The sequence below is a fragment of the Hippocampus bargibanti genome, linkage group LG09, assembly GCF_051943395.1.
Source record: "Hippocampus bargibanti isolate YZ-2025 linkage group LG09, ASM5194339v1, whole genome shotgun sequence".
NCBI classification, from domain to species: Eukaryota; Metazoa; Chordata; class Actinopteri; order Syngnathiformes; family Syngnathidae; genus Hippocampus; species Hippocampus bargibanti.
Window position 1 is genome coordinate 6136356 of NC_142742.1, and position 13550 is coordinate 6149905.

The following is a 13550-nucleotide window of genomic DNA, read 5'->3' on the forward strand; positions in this document are numbered from 1 at the left end:
ATACACTTAATCGAGGCCATTCGTCTCCTCCTGTTGAATCCACGGTGTTGTTTAAACACACACAATTAACCAATACGACATAAAACCATTATCATGTGCTAATACCGGCACGGTTGAACCTACATCACAAAAATTATACTGTTGCTGTTTAATTTGGTGATCATACACTCAAGACAGCGCAGTTTCAGCCAACACGTTACGGCAGAAAATGTGATAGCTCAATGGCTAGCTAGCTCGCTAGATTGCTAGCGAGCTAGCTTGATAGCTTAGATAGCATGATAGCTCGATAGCTTAGATAGCTAGATATATCCAGGTACTGTACCGGTATGATTTTGAAATAATTAGTATGGATTTTATCAAATGTCATAAGTATTTCATCGCCTATGAACCAGATAGCAAGATAGCTAGATAGGTAGATAGCTAGCTAGGTATGTAGGTTGATAGAACACCCACAACTGAAGATTTTTAAAATAATTAGTTTGTATTTTATTGAATGTCATAAGTATTTAATCACCTAACTAAATAGCTAGACAGCTTAGATAGCTTAGATAGCTAGAAAAACCACAACTGATGATTTTTAAATAATTAGTTGGTGTTTTATTGAGTATCATAAGTATTAGATCACCTATGAACCAGATAGTGAGATAGCTATAGCTAGCTCGCTATCTGGTTATAGAAGCTGTTTGTATTTTATTGAATGTCATAATCATTTGATCGACCATGAACCAGATAGTGAGCTAGCTAGCTACTTACCTAGCTAGACAGCTAGATGGCTAGCTAGCTAGCTAGATAGTTTAGCAAGATAGTAGATAGCTTAGATAGCTAGGTAGATACAGGTACAGATGTGTAGGTTGATAGAAAATCCACAACGGATGATTTTTAAATCATTGGTTTGTATTTTATTGAATATAATAAGTATTTGATCGCCTATGAACCAGATAGTGAGCTAGCAACTTACCTTGATAGCTGGATAGCTTAGATAGCTAGATACGGGTATCGATATGTAGGTTGATAGAAAAACCACAACTGTTGATTTTTAAATAATTAGTTCGTACTTTATTGAATGGCATAAGTATTTGATCTCCTATGAACCAGATAGCTAGATAGATACAGATACCAATATATAAGTTGATCGAAAATTCACAACTGATGATTTTTAAATAATTAGTATTTCAGCGCCAATGAACCATTTCTCCCCACCGTAGTTAGATAGATATAACATTTACATCCATGAGGAGAGTCTGTAAAATTTCTGAACAAATCTGTAAATAGATGTAGCATCAGTGTACACGCATTGTAACATCCACATAATTGGAGGTCTCTCTCTCTCACATACACAACAAGCTCAACGCACATGGCCTAATGACGTTTTACCTGCCAGATGCCAGATGGACCTAAATTGTAAACTAAATAATGAAGTGAGTGCGTCATCCTGAAAAAAAAAAAACTAATTCAATTAAACACGGCTAAAACAATTATCTGCTCATTTATCCTACCATTTGCCGTTTTAACCCAACATGTATTTGAAAAATAGTTAATTCAAAAAATAAACACGATTTTTTTTTCAAACGAAGAAAAAAAAAATCAATCAAAACATTCTATTGAGGAGCGAAGTTATCAGACAGGTCACTCACATCCATCCCCCCATGAAATGTTTACCTTCATATTTAGAAGATGACATCATGGCAGGCTTTCATTTTGACGTTGATGCTGGAAGACAGGAGAACAGAAGTGAAAAAGGACCAGAAGATTGGCGTATGTCTGAGGGGGGGGGGGGGGGGGGGTCACCTGGCATCTTGTGATTTAACAAAATCCTCTGAGACCACCATGAGATCATCGATGAGGATATACAGTGTACGGCACTAGCGCCCCCTATAGACCACTGATTATCACTTCAGTCAATGTTGACTACTTGTTCATATTAACATTGTATATAATAACAATAATAATAATAATACATTTCATTTATAAGCGAAAATATCGACCCTAAGAAAAGGCAACAAATGTATTCATCCATTTGATTTTGATTTTACAACTTAGTGATTCAGTGAGTTTTACGGAAGCCATTTTGTTGAAATCATATCTTGTACTGAAAGAAATAACAATGCTGGTTGGTTTGGAAATATGACTCTTATTTTTAGTCCCATATATAAAAATAAATAAATACATAAACTATCAAGCAATTAAATAAACACAATAAATCACTGTAATGCATGGGACGAAGTGTTGCACAAGTGACCAATTTACTGTAGGGCTAATGCCATGAACAGTGGTCTGTAGCGCCATCTTGTGCGTTAGGATTAATCCAAATTTGACGTTTTGTGGTTTAAATGTACTGTAGTTGCTTTTTTTAATTTAGATTTTTGTTCCTTTTAAACTCATTGGACGGACATCTTAAATGGTGTAAATGTTAATAGAATTGTTTGTCAAACAGAATCCTAGACATATTTTGATGGGACGGTACAATGTATCAGCACCAAAATGCTGTGAGCAATATGGCAAAATTATAGAACATTTATTAAGACCATATATACTGTATGTAAATGTATAAATGAAATGTATTATTATTATTATTATTATTATACTTTTTAAAAAGAAGATAAAGGGCAAAAATGATTTCTCTCTAGTTTATTTTCGTTGCATCAAAAGAAATGCACAAATCCGCAAAGCGACGACATACAAACGGCCGTACAATAGCAATTCCAGATCAACTCAGATGTCATTTATACAACATGTAACATTACATGTCCATTGCAATCAAACAAACAAACAAATAAATAAATAAATAAATAAATAAATAAATAAATACATAACACATCTGTTCTTATGTTGAATGGAAAAAAACAAGTCGATCTGTAATCTGTTACATACGATAAAAAAACAGCACAATTGTTTGCATAGCTTTCTTTGTAATGTAGACTTGTTACTACAGTAGAAGGCACTTCATGGAAATCAATTATTTTTTAGAAATAATATTTGAAATACGTAATACCGTTTGACTCGACATTTGACTTGCAGGGTTACATGACTCACTCATTTCACTCTTCTTTTGGCATGGAATATCAACATTCTCGAAATAATTAGGTTGGATTCTTGTGCATAATTTGACCGACAAATTGTCTCTAAACACCCTCACAAACGGGACAACATAACACTGCGCCTCTTTCATCTAGAACTGCTTCATGTCACAAAGAGGGTGCAGCAAGTGCCGAAGAATGAATGACGCTCTGTGTCTTTGTGTTGTCATGTTGTTATTGAGTTTTTTTGTTTTTGTTTTACTTCAAGATGGCGCCGTGAGAGTGGCTGCCTTTCCAATAGCTCCTGTATTTTGTTTTTCTACTTCTTTCTTTCCTTTCCTCTTCTTTTCATAACTTTGCTGCTGTGAAATGTAAATTTCTCCACTGTGATACGAATAAAAGTACATCCAATTCAATGGTTGTGTCATTGTTATTTTTGCCCCACTCTGCTGGGTGTGGTTAGGGGAGTTCATAGATGCAAAATCGAGTGGCAGAAAGGTAACGGAGGAAGCATCCGCTCTATCCCAGCTGATCTTCGTACTGCTTACGGAAACAGTCTCCTGCTGGGAAGAAATCCCAGCAGCGTTCCTGGTACATCTTCCACACATATGACTCCTAATGCACACACACACACATACACACACATAAAGAAAAGTATGGTAAATTGCTGAATTTGCTGTATGTTTCATTATTTACTGTCGTGCATGTTTTTATTTATGAGGGGATTATAATAATTGGTTATGAAATACTAATTACAAAAAAATACATATTTTTATTTAATAGAACATAGTGATTCAGTGTACCATATTTTTCGGTGTATAAGGTGCACCCAAAAGCCTTGATTTTCTACAAAAGATGACCCTACGCCTTATACTTCGGTGCGCCTTATATGTGAAGTCATATTGAGCCACAACAGGTCTCACAACTACTGTCAGCAGCTCCAGAAGAAGTAGTGCGTAAGCCCAGCCTCTACTGTAGCGCCTTATAATGTGGTGTGCCTTATATTTGGAAAACTTTCAGATATTGATATATTTGGAAAAACCTTTTCATTCATTGAAGGTGCGCCTTATACTGCAGTGCGCCTTATATATGGAAAAAGTTGGAAAATACAAAATTCATTCGGGATGCGCCTTATATATGGAAAAAGTTTACAAATACACCATTCATTGAGGGTGTGCCTTATACTCCGGTGCACCTTAAATATGGAAAAGGTTTGAAAATACACCATTCATTGGGGGTGATGCCTTATACTCCGGTGCGCCTCATCCACCGGAAAATACAATAATATTTATCATAATACTAAATTCCGGTGTGCCTTATATATGGAATAAGTTTGAAAATATCCCATTCACTGGGGGTGCATGTTATACTAAGGTGTGCCTTATATATGGAAAAAGTTTGATAATACACCATTCATTGAGGGTGCGCCTTATTTTACAGTGCTCCCTATATATGGGAAAAGTTTGAAAATGCAACATTCATTGGGGGTGCGCCTTATACTCCGGTGTGCCTTATATATGGAAAATGTTTGAAAATGCATCATTCATTGGGGCTGCGCCTTGTACTCTGGTGCACCTTATATACAGATGACGACTGAAGAAACCTTCTCATCGATGGACCACTCCTGTACGACTGAGAGTTTACACAGACATTCATTGGGGGTGTGCCTCATACGGCGATGTGACTTATATATGGAAAAAAATTGAAAATAAACCATTCATCGCTGCCCTCATTTCAAGCTCATATAACTCCAAACCTTATACAGCGGAAAATACGGTCATTAAGTTGATCACAACAAATCATACTGCACCTGGCCAGTATGCTCGGTCTCGTCCTTGTTGATGAGGTACATCAGGAAAAACCTTGAATGAATGAATGAATGAATGAAACAAAGCAGAGTCAATGAAAGAGAAACACAAATATCAACACAAAACAAACTGAATCTCTGTGTGTTCCGTTGAGACGGCATGCTGGTCGACCGGTTAGCGTGTCGGCCGCACAGTGCGCAGGTGCAAGGTTTGATTCTAGCCACAGGCCTTCTTGTGTTGAGTTTGCATGTTCTCCTGTGTGGATTTTCTCCGGGTAATCCGTTTTCCTCCCACATGATAAAAACACGTACGTCAGGATGAATAAACACTCTAAATTGTCCCTAGGAGTGATTCTGAGCGTGATTCTGAGTTCCAGGGTGTCCCCTGCCTATTGACCAGAGACACCTGAATGACGTAGAGCGCCATTCCCAAATTTGTTCGGGTTGTTTCTTGCTTGGTTGCCGATAAAGCGCTGGCCAGACCTCTGACAATGTTTTTTTTTCCTTCCACGAGGGGGCAGCACTTCCCTTTTTTCCAATATTAGCGCTTTGTTCCAGCTTCAGCTGTTGTTAAAGTGCTATATCAACCAATATGTATGTATTGCATTGTATTTTGGACAGCTGCCCTCATTTCAAGCTCATATAACTCCAGATCCATATCATTTAGGAATTAACTTTTTTTCTGCACCTGTCTGGCAGTGAATGAGTTAATTATCATAATATTTTAAAATTGCCAATTTACTTCCTGAGCACTCTATAACTGCCTTCTAGCAAGGCACCAAACCCCATTAAGTGACATAATAAACTTATAATTTAGGAAGTAAATCTTTTTTTTCTGATGAAAGAAGAGAGTCTTAGGTTTCTTCCATTGAATTGAATGATTATGTAGTCCTAAAACTCAATATTCTGTACGTCCTGGAATTCAAGTGACAATGACAAAAACCCTGGCACTGGAGTGGACACATCTTTGCACATGTCTGGACACAGAAAATGAAATACTGTATTGATTTTTTCTTATCATTGAATACTCACAGGTAATTGGCCAAATTGTGCTCTTGCAAAGTATGAGTCTCAAAGCCATGAGGCGTTGTGTCAAAGTAGTCATTTCCGATCCCACAAATAAAACATTTAGTCTGATGAGGGAAAGAAGAAATCATAAAGATGAGAGAGTGGGGAAGGGGGTTCATGGCATGGGCTGAGTCTATATTTCCGTTTATCTGAAATCACTCACCTCCATGTCCTCTTTGACTTGTTCCTGTTGGTCTCTCAGCTCTCCAAAAGCATCAATGATCAAACCTGCAACCATTAGCACATTGTAACTTCCTGCTACCATGTGTGTGAACATAATCGTGGTGGACAGGCAGTATGTGAAATTCTCCCACAATATTTTCCAAGTGACCCAGTCTCAGCCTCTGGTTTTACGGCGATGCGTATGTTGAATTGTCGCAGCTTAGAATTGAAGCGGATTTACGTGGGACAGGAGATGTGAGACTATCTGTTTCCGTCAATGGATGCTACAGCTTCGTGTTTGCTTTTTACATTTCGCTTGTAGCAGACGTCCACAATCCACCATAACGTCTCCGATCCACTGGTGAAAAAGAGGCTTTGATCCTCTCCTCTTTCATCTACAACTGCTTCATACAACGAAGAGGGTGCAGACAGTGTTTAAGATTGAATGACTGTGTGTCTTTTGCGTTGTGTCACATTATTTGTTATTCAGTTATTTTTGTTGTTCTTTTGACGTCAAAGATGGCACCGCGAGAGTGGCTGCCTTTACAATAGCTCCTGTATTTTGTTTTTCTACTTCCTCCTTTCCTTTCCTCTTACTTTCATCACTTTGCTGCTGTGAAATGTAAATTTCTTCACTGCGAGACTAATAAAGGCTAATCCAATCCAATCCATTCCAGCAACTAATTTTCACATTTGAAGAAAAAAATTAGTGATTGTTATTGTAGTTTACATTGGACAATTTGAAAATTTGGTTCGGACTTTAGCCAGCATCACGGAATTTCCCAAATTTGATTTGCTTTCGCGGGCCGAATAAAATGATGTGGCGGGCCAGATTTGGCCCCCCGGGCCTTGACTTTGGCACACGTGTCGTAAAGGGTTAAAATGACTCCAAACTGACTTTCATCAATTTGCTGCTGTGAAATGTAAATTTCCCCACTGCGAGACTCATAAAGGCTAATCTTATGTAATATTTTCAATCATGATTGCACAACGTTGCAGATTATTTATCTCATTTTTCCACACAATTATCTCATTGTGTGGAAGATTCCAAACATAGAAATAAATCAATTTCTCGACTGTGCCAGTGGATAAACAGAACACAGATTGTGATTTACAACAATACCTAATCATATTTAAAAGTTCAAATGCATACGAAATACCCGTAGATGCAAAAGCGTACCATACCGTTTACATTCAAATGAACAGGAATAGAAACCCGTAATTTGCGTAATCGCAATATCGCGCCTCACCCTGAATGATGGCCAAGAGGATAACGATGACGAAGAAAAAGAAAGTGATGTCAAAGAGGATGCGATACAGCTCATAAGGATCACCAGCCGGGTCTTCAATCTCGTCACCAATTCCACCTCCAGCTCTCACACCGACATACATGTGGAATAAGTAGCACTGTAGAGGAAAGCGGACTCTTACACTTGATTCCACTCTGGAGGGGGGCGGAGGGGGGTATTAGAATGGTTGTCTTACAGTCATCATATCGTCACACTTCATGTCTGGCTCGTCATCATCTGCGCTCTTGTTGTAGAACTTCCTGAAAAAGTTGAAGGCCACCACAGTGTAGAGGTAGACTACGACGGCCAGGAGACCCACCGTCAACACCAGCTGTGCACAAGTACACAAAATTAGAACCTTGTCTGTTAAAAAGAAACATACCATTATAGTGTGACTATATAGGTCAACTTTTACCATGGACCAAAAATATTGTAGATTATATTCTTTTATGTTTGTGACGCCCGCCATGAGAAAAAAGGAGCGTCGCAGCTTGGAATTGAAGCGGATTTACGTGTGACAGGAGATGTGAGACAATCTCTTTTCGTCAATGGACGCTACAGCTTCGTGTTTGCTTTCAACATTTAGCTTGTATTAGACGTGCACATTTCAATATGGCGCCCCTGATCCACTGGTGAAAAGGACGGTTATATTCTCTCCTCTTTCATCTAGAACTGCTTCATACAACAAAAATGGAGCAGAAAGTGCTTAAAATTGAATGCCTGTCTGTATCTTTTGTGTTGTGTCACGTTATTTATTTATTTTTTTGTCTTTGTTTTGACTTCAACATGGCGCCGCGAGAGTGGCTGCCCTTATAGCAGCTCTTGTATTTTGTTTTTGTACTTCTTCCTTTCTTTTCCTCTTACTTTCATCACTTTGCTGCCGTGAAATGTACATTTCTCCTCCGCGAGACTAATCCAATCCAATCCAATGATGTTATAAACCATCACAGTCACAGGTACGCTATGCTTCACCTGTTTTCCATTATGGGTGACAGAGGACAAGATGGTGCGTAGCGTCTTGAATCCCATGGCGATATCCAGTAGATGCGCAGCAAAGAAGAAGTTGTTATAGTGGCCCAGAATGGACATGGTCGTGTACCAGCCAAGGTAAAGGAATGACTGATAAGGAAAGACATTTGAAGTTACTTCAATTTTCCTATGCATGGATTCATCTATATAAGCATCCACACTTACGTTGTCTGTAAACACCACCCCCATTTTCCAAATATGATACATTGTGTCGATGGAACTCAACCTGTTGACAAAAAAGGGGATAGTCAATCTAGAAGTTACTTCTTAAACATCCCATCTCTTACCAGGACACCAACGATGCCTCCTTGGTAACAGCTTCCTCTGTTGGATTAAAATCCAAAGCACTTTTGTCCAAGCCCAGCAGCTCTGCAATTCTTTCGGCGCCATACAGATCGCCATATTTTTTGATCACCTATAAGAAAAAACAGGAGCAGAGAACATGGAAATGGTCCCCAACTAAGGTTTGAAAAATATGAATATTTTACATGTTTGGTATGAGAACTTTCATGCATCCATTTTTGTTTACAATACAATAAATTACAATGCAATACAATACAATACAATACATATTGATTTATATAGCTCTTTAACAACAGCAGATGCTGTAACAATACATGTATTTCAATAGCACATGAGCTCATTAGGGTTAGCTGTAAATTATCCCACCTGGCTCTGAGTGATAGGTACTGGTTGCTTGCTAAAAAGAAGGAATTTACAGACCTTTTTTTGTTCAAAATTTACCAATTTTCACATGAACTCAACAAACATCAAATATTTTGTTTAATTACCCAACTAAATTCTATGTTTGTGGCCTTTTTTCACAGTGTGTGGGCAATTTGAAGTGAATTTGAATGAACTTCACATCTGGAACGCAGCATAAATAACCCCAGCAAGCAGAGATTCCAATCCAGAATTTCAACCTGTAGACCAAATATTCTAACAGTGATATCAACCGCGTTGCAATATCACAACATCATACAATGGGGTCTCAAAAGAATTATTTTATTTACACCACCAGAGACAATCAAGGTTGACATTGAGAAACTCCATTGTCACTGATGTTAACAATTATTGAATTGTTACGTCACTTAATGGGGTTTGGTGCCTTTCTAGAAGGTACTTATAGAGTGCTCAGGAAGTAAACTGGCAACTTTAAAATATGATAATAATTAACTCATTCACTGCCAGACATGTGCAGAAAAAAGTTAATTCCTAAATGATATGGATCTGTAGTTATATGAGCTTGAAATGAGGGCGGCTGTCCAAAATACAATGCAATACATACATATTGGTATATATAGGTCATTAATTACAAATGAAGCTGGAACAAAGCGCTAACATGGAAAAAAGGGAAATGCTGCCCCCTGTGGAAAGGAAAAAAAAAATTACCAGAGGCCAAGGCCAGCGCTTTATCGGCACCCAAACAAGAAAAAACAAAACCCGAAATAATTCGGGAATGGCGCACTACGTCATATTTTCTATTCCCGACTAATTTTGTGAATGGCAGTGAATGAGTTAAGAAAAAAAAATGTGATGAATGCAAAAATTAGGTAGTGCTACACCAAAGACACAATAGTTTGGTTTGACAATATAAAATGCTCTCTGTCTTACCTTTCGTTTGACAAATTTATCCCAGTAGTTGTTGGGGAAAGACCTGACAAAAACATCATGAAAAAAAAATAGCGTGACACTCTTGGAAATGTAAAGCAGGGATATAAATCAGCAAGACAAACTCACGGCGTATTAATGACCAGCCTGTCCCACTGTCCTTTAATGTCGTCATCTGATGGCTGCTCTGTGATGTAGAGTCCAGCAAACTCCAACTTTCTTGCTATTTCTTTCTCACGCTTAAATACCACCAGAGGAACCTTACACATATACAACATAAATCATTGCTTTAGTGATTAAAGGACATTTTTGAAAAAGCTCCATGTAGCCACTACGGTGGCGCTACAGTGCTGCATGCGGCTCTAGGCGGGTTGCTGCTTTTGTCCTACTTCTGTTTTGAGAAATCTGGTTTTGAAATTGTTCATTTAGACACTGCGCTATATAGACAAAAGCAAAAGAATATTCACATATTTCAACATGTCATTAAAAAATAGGGGTCTCAAGTCTTTGGTCTATATAGCGAACCATATTTTTACTGTATGTAAGTTCATTCATTAGGCATATATACTGTATATGTGTGTGTGTGTACCTTCAGATAGTAGTATCCAACGACGCACAAGAAAGATATGACAGTATGCAGTATAGCCAGACAGCGAAGCGTTGGCGCCATGTAGCCTGTACTCTCTTGTAGGATAAAATATTCAAGAGAGCTGTCCTCTTCTTCCTCTTCCTCAGTTCTCCCTCGACCATTCCAAGGGTCCTCATCATCGGAGTTATCCCCAGTCACCTTATAACATAAAAATAAATGCATACATAAATACAAATAAATAAGAAGACAAATAAATAAATGCACAACAATGCAAAAGTAAATAATAAACAAACCAAAAATAACTAAATAAACAAATAAATAAATAAAAATTAAATGTTTTATGATTAAAACATAAATAAATAAATGGGGAATTTTGGAAACTGAAAATGTTGATTATCATTTTCCTCCATTGACAATTTGTTTTCTGTGCTTCTCTGCAAAACAAGGTCCAAATTACTTATGAGGAAATGATTCAACACAAAAACAGTATTGACTGTCTCCTCTCATAAACACAAATAAATAAATAAATAAATAAATAAATAAACACATGCACAAATAAACGCGCAAGTTAATAAATAAACAAACAAAAAACAACTAAAAAATAAATAAATAAATAGATAAATAGGCAAATAAATGCAGAGGCAAATAAAGAGACTAAATAATTAAATGTGCAATGTGCAAATAAATAAACAAACAAAAAATAACTAAATAAATACATAGATGCACAAGCAAATAAAAAGACAAATACATACATAAATGCACAAGTAAATACATAAACAATAAATAAATAAATAAATAGTAAATAGACAAATAAACAAATAAATAAATGCACAGGTAAATAAACAAAAATAAATAAATCGACAAATAAATAAATAAACTAATACAAAAATAAGTAAATGAACAAGCAAATAAACAAATGAATAAATAAATAAATAAATAAATATATTTTCACATGTTTGCAAGATGTGATTTTTGAAAAACTCACTTTATAGAAGAGAAGAATGAAATTGATTGCAAATGCAACAAAGAGTGCCAAAAATCGCAGGTTGTAGAAATTCCTGGCCAGGTAGTTCTAGAAAACACAAAAATATCCATCAAATAGTCATCGGTCATTCATTGGAAGAGCTGTCATCAAAACATCATCTAACCAGCATCTTGGTCTGGTAGATTTCCAAGCCAGCAAAGAAGCTGGCGGTGAACGCCTCTGGTGGTTCTTTCTTGATGCCAAGTCTCTTCTTTGGGGCCTTCTTCTCTTGTGAAAGCACAGGAGGGGTTTCATCCTTGGCCTTGTCGTGGTCCTTCTTCTCACCATCGTCAGAGCTATGCCAAGAAACATTTGTGAGACATGAGAAATTCAGTACATTTCCTTAAAAAAAATAACAACAAAAAACACTAACTCTGCTTTTTCAGAATCCGATTTGTAGTCTCCATTTGAAGCCCCCTTTGTTGCAGCCATCTAGAAAATAGATGAACAATAACATTGACTCCTACAAGTGAAATTGTCATCGTACTCATTTACCTTGAGAGTTTTGAAAGGTGTTTATAAATGAAATGTATTATTATTATTTACAAATGCAGATTTAGTGATAAATATTATTGTATTTTCCGGTGGATGAGGTGCACCGGAGTATAAGGCATCACCCCCAATGAATGGTGAATTTTCAAACTTTTTCCACTGGAGGATAAAGCGCACCTTCAACGAATGACAAAAGTTTTCCAAATATAATATAGAAATATCTAAAACCTTTCCAAATATAAGGCACATCACATTATAATACACTACAGAATAGGCTTGGATTATGCACGAATTCGTCTAGGCTGTGTGGCTGCCGCTGCTCACCCACAGAAAAACTGATCCTGTGACTGTAAAGTGACCTTGAGAGTTTTGAAAGGCGCTTATAAATGAAATGTATTATTATTATTATTATTATTATTATTATTATTATTATTATTATTATTATTATTATTCTACAGGCGGAAATGGAGTCGGTAGCGGCTGACAAAAGTTACGAGACCTGTTGCGGCCCAATATGACTTAACATATAAGACGCAGGGTCATCTTTTGAAGAAAATCAAGGCTTTTGGGTGTGCCTTATTCACCGGAAAATATTAGTATTAATTATAATTATAAGTATTAATTCCCAGATCATGTTTCAATGTCAGATATTGTCATCTGTGGCTTCAGTAATTACCATATTTTCCGCACTACTGTATAAGGCGCACTTAAAAGCTTTCAATTTCTTTTCAAATGATGGCCCTGCGCCTTAAAATCCCTTGTGCCTTACATAGGGAAAACGTTTACAAATATGTAATTCATTGACAGTGCACCCTATAATCCAGAGTTCCTTATGTATGGATTTTTTTTTGAAAAAGATCGTTCATTGAAGGTGCGCCTTATAATCCGGTGCGCCTTATAGTCAGGTAAATACGCTAGTTAAATTTAATTTTAGCCTTATTTGTTCCTTACACTTGTATTTGTGCAATGCGTTTTGTATACCGCATATCGTGCAAAAATGTATCCACTGCAGTGCCAAGGTTTTTGTCATTATCACTCAAATTCCAGGGCCCACAGAATAGTGAGTTTTAGGACTACATACATTTTCAATGCAGTGTAAGAAACCTCACTCTCTTCTTTTATCAGAAAAAAAGAGTTAATCCCTAAATTATAAGGGTCTGGAGTTATTTGAGCTTGAAATGAGCGTGGCTGTCCAAAATACAATGCAATCCATACGTACTGGTTTATTTAACGCTTTAACAACAGCTGAAGCTGGAACAAAGCGCTAACATGGAAAAAGGGAAATGATGCCCCCTTATGGAAGGGAAAAAACATTGCCAGAGGCCATGGTCAGCGCTGTATCGACACCCAAACAAGAAAAAACAAAATCTGACAAAATTCAGGAACGATGCCCTATGTCATATTTTCAATTCCCGAATAAATTTGTGAATGGCAGCGAATGAGTAAATATGGCGACAACGGT

General features: G+C 37.0%; 1 protein-coding gene across 5 annotated transcripts in view; it reads right to left on the reverse strand.

Moving 5' to 3' along the window:
• Positions 1-2624: 2624 nt before the first annotated feature.
• The window catches only part of LOC148893451 (ryanodine receptor 3), a 102104-nt gene continuing 91178 nt past the window's right edge, over positions 2625-13550 (reverse strand). For all 5 annotated transcript variants that reach the window (XM_089005057.1, XM_089005056.1, XM_089005053.1 and 2 more), the window contains 15 exons: positions 11970-12028; positions 11721-11892; positions 11558-11644; positions 10573-10770; positions 10113-10243; positions 9987-10029; positions 8660-8787; positions 8538-8598; positions 8316-8462; positions 7540-7674; positions 7305-7461; positions 6056-6120; positions 5857-5957; positions 4828-4879; positions 2625-3632 (listed from right to left, as the gene is read on the reverse strand). In XM_089005057.1, coding sequence (XP_088861183.1) covers positions 3537-3632; positions 4828-4879; positions 5857-5957; positions 6056-6120; positions 7305-7461; positions 7540-7674; positions 8316-8462; positions 8538-8598; positions 8660-8787; positions 9987-10029; positions 10113-10243; positions 10573-10770; positions 11558-11644; positions 11721-11892; positions 11970-12028 — 1632 coding nt within the window. In that variant the 3' untranslated portion in view covers positions 2625-3536. The remainder of the gene's footprint in view (positions 3633-4827; positions 4880-5856; positions 5958-6055; positions 6121-7304; positions 7462-7539; positions 7675-8315; positions 8463-8537; positions 8599-8659; positions 8788-9986; positions 10030-10112; positions 10244-10572; positions 10771-11557; positions 11645-11720; positions 11893-11969; positions 12029-13550) is intronic.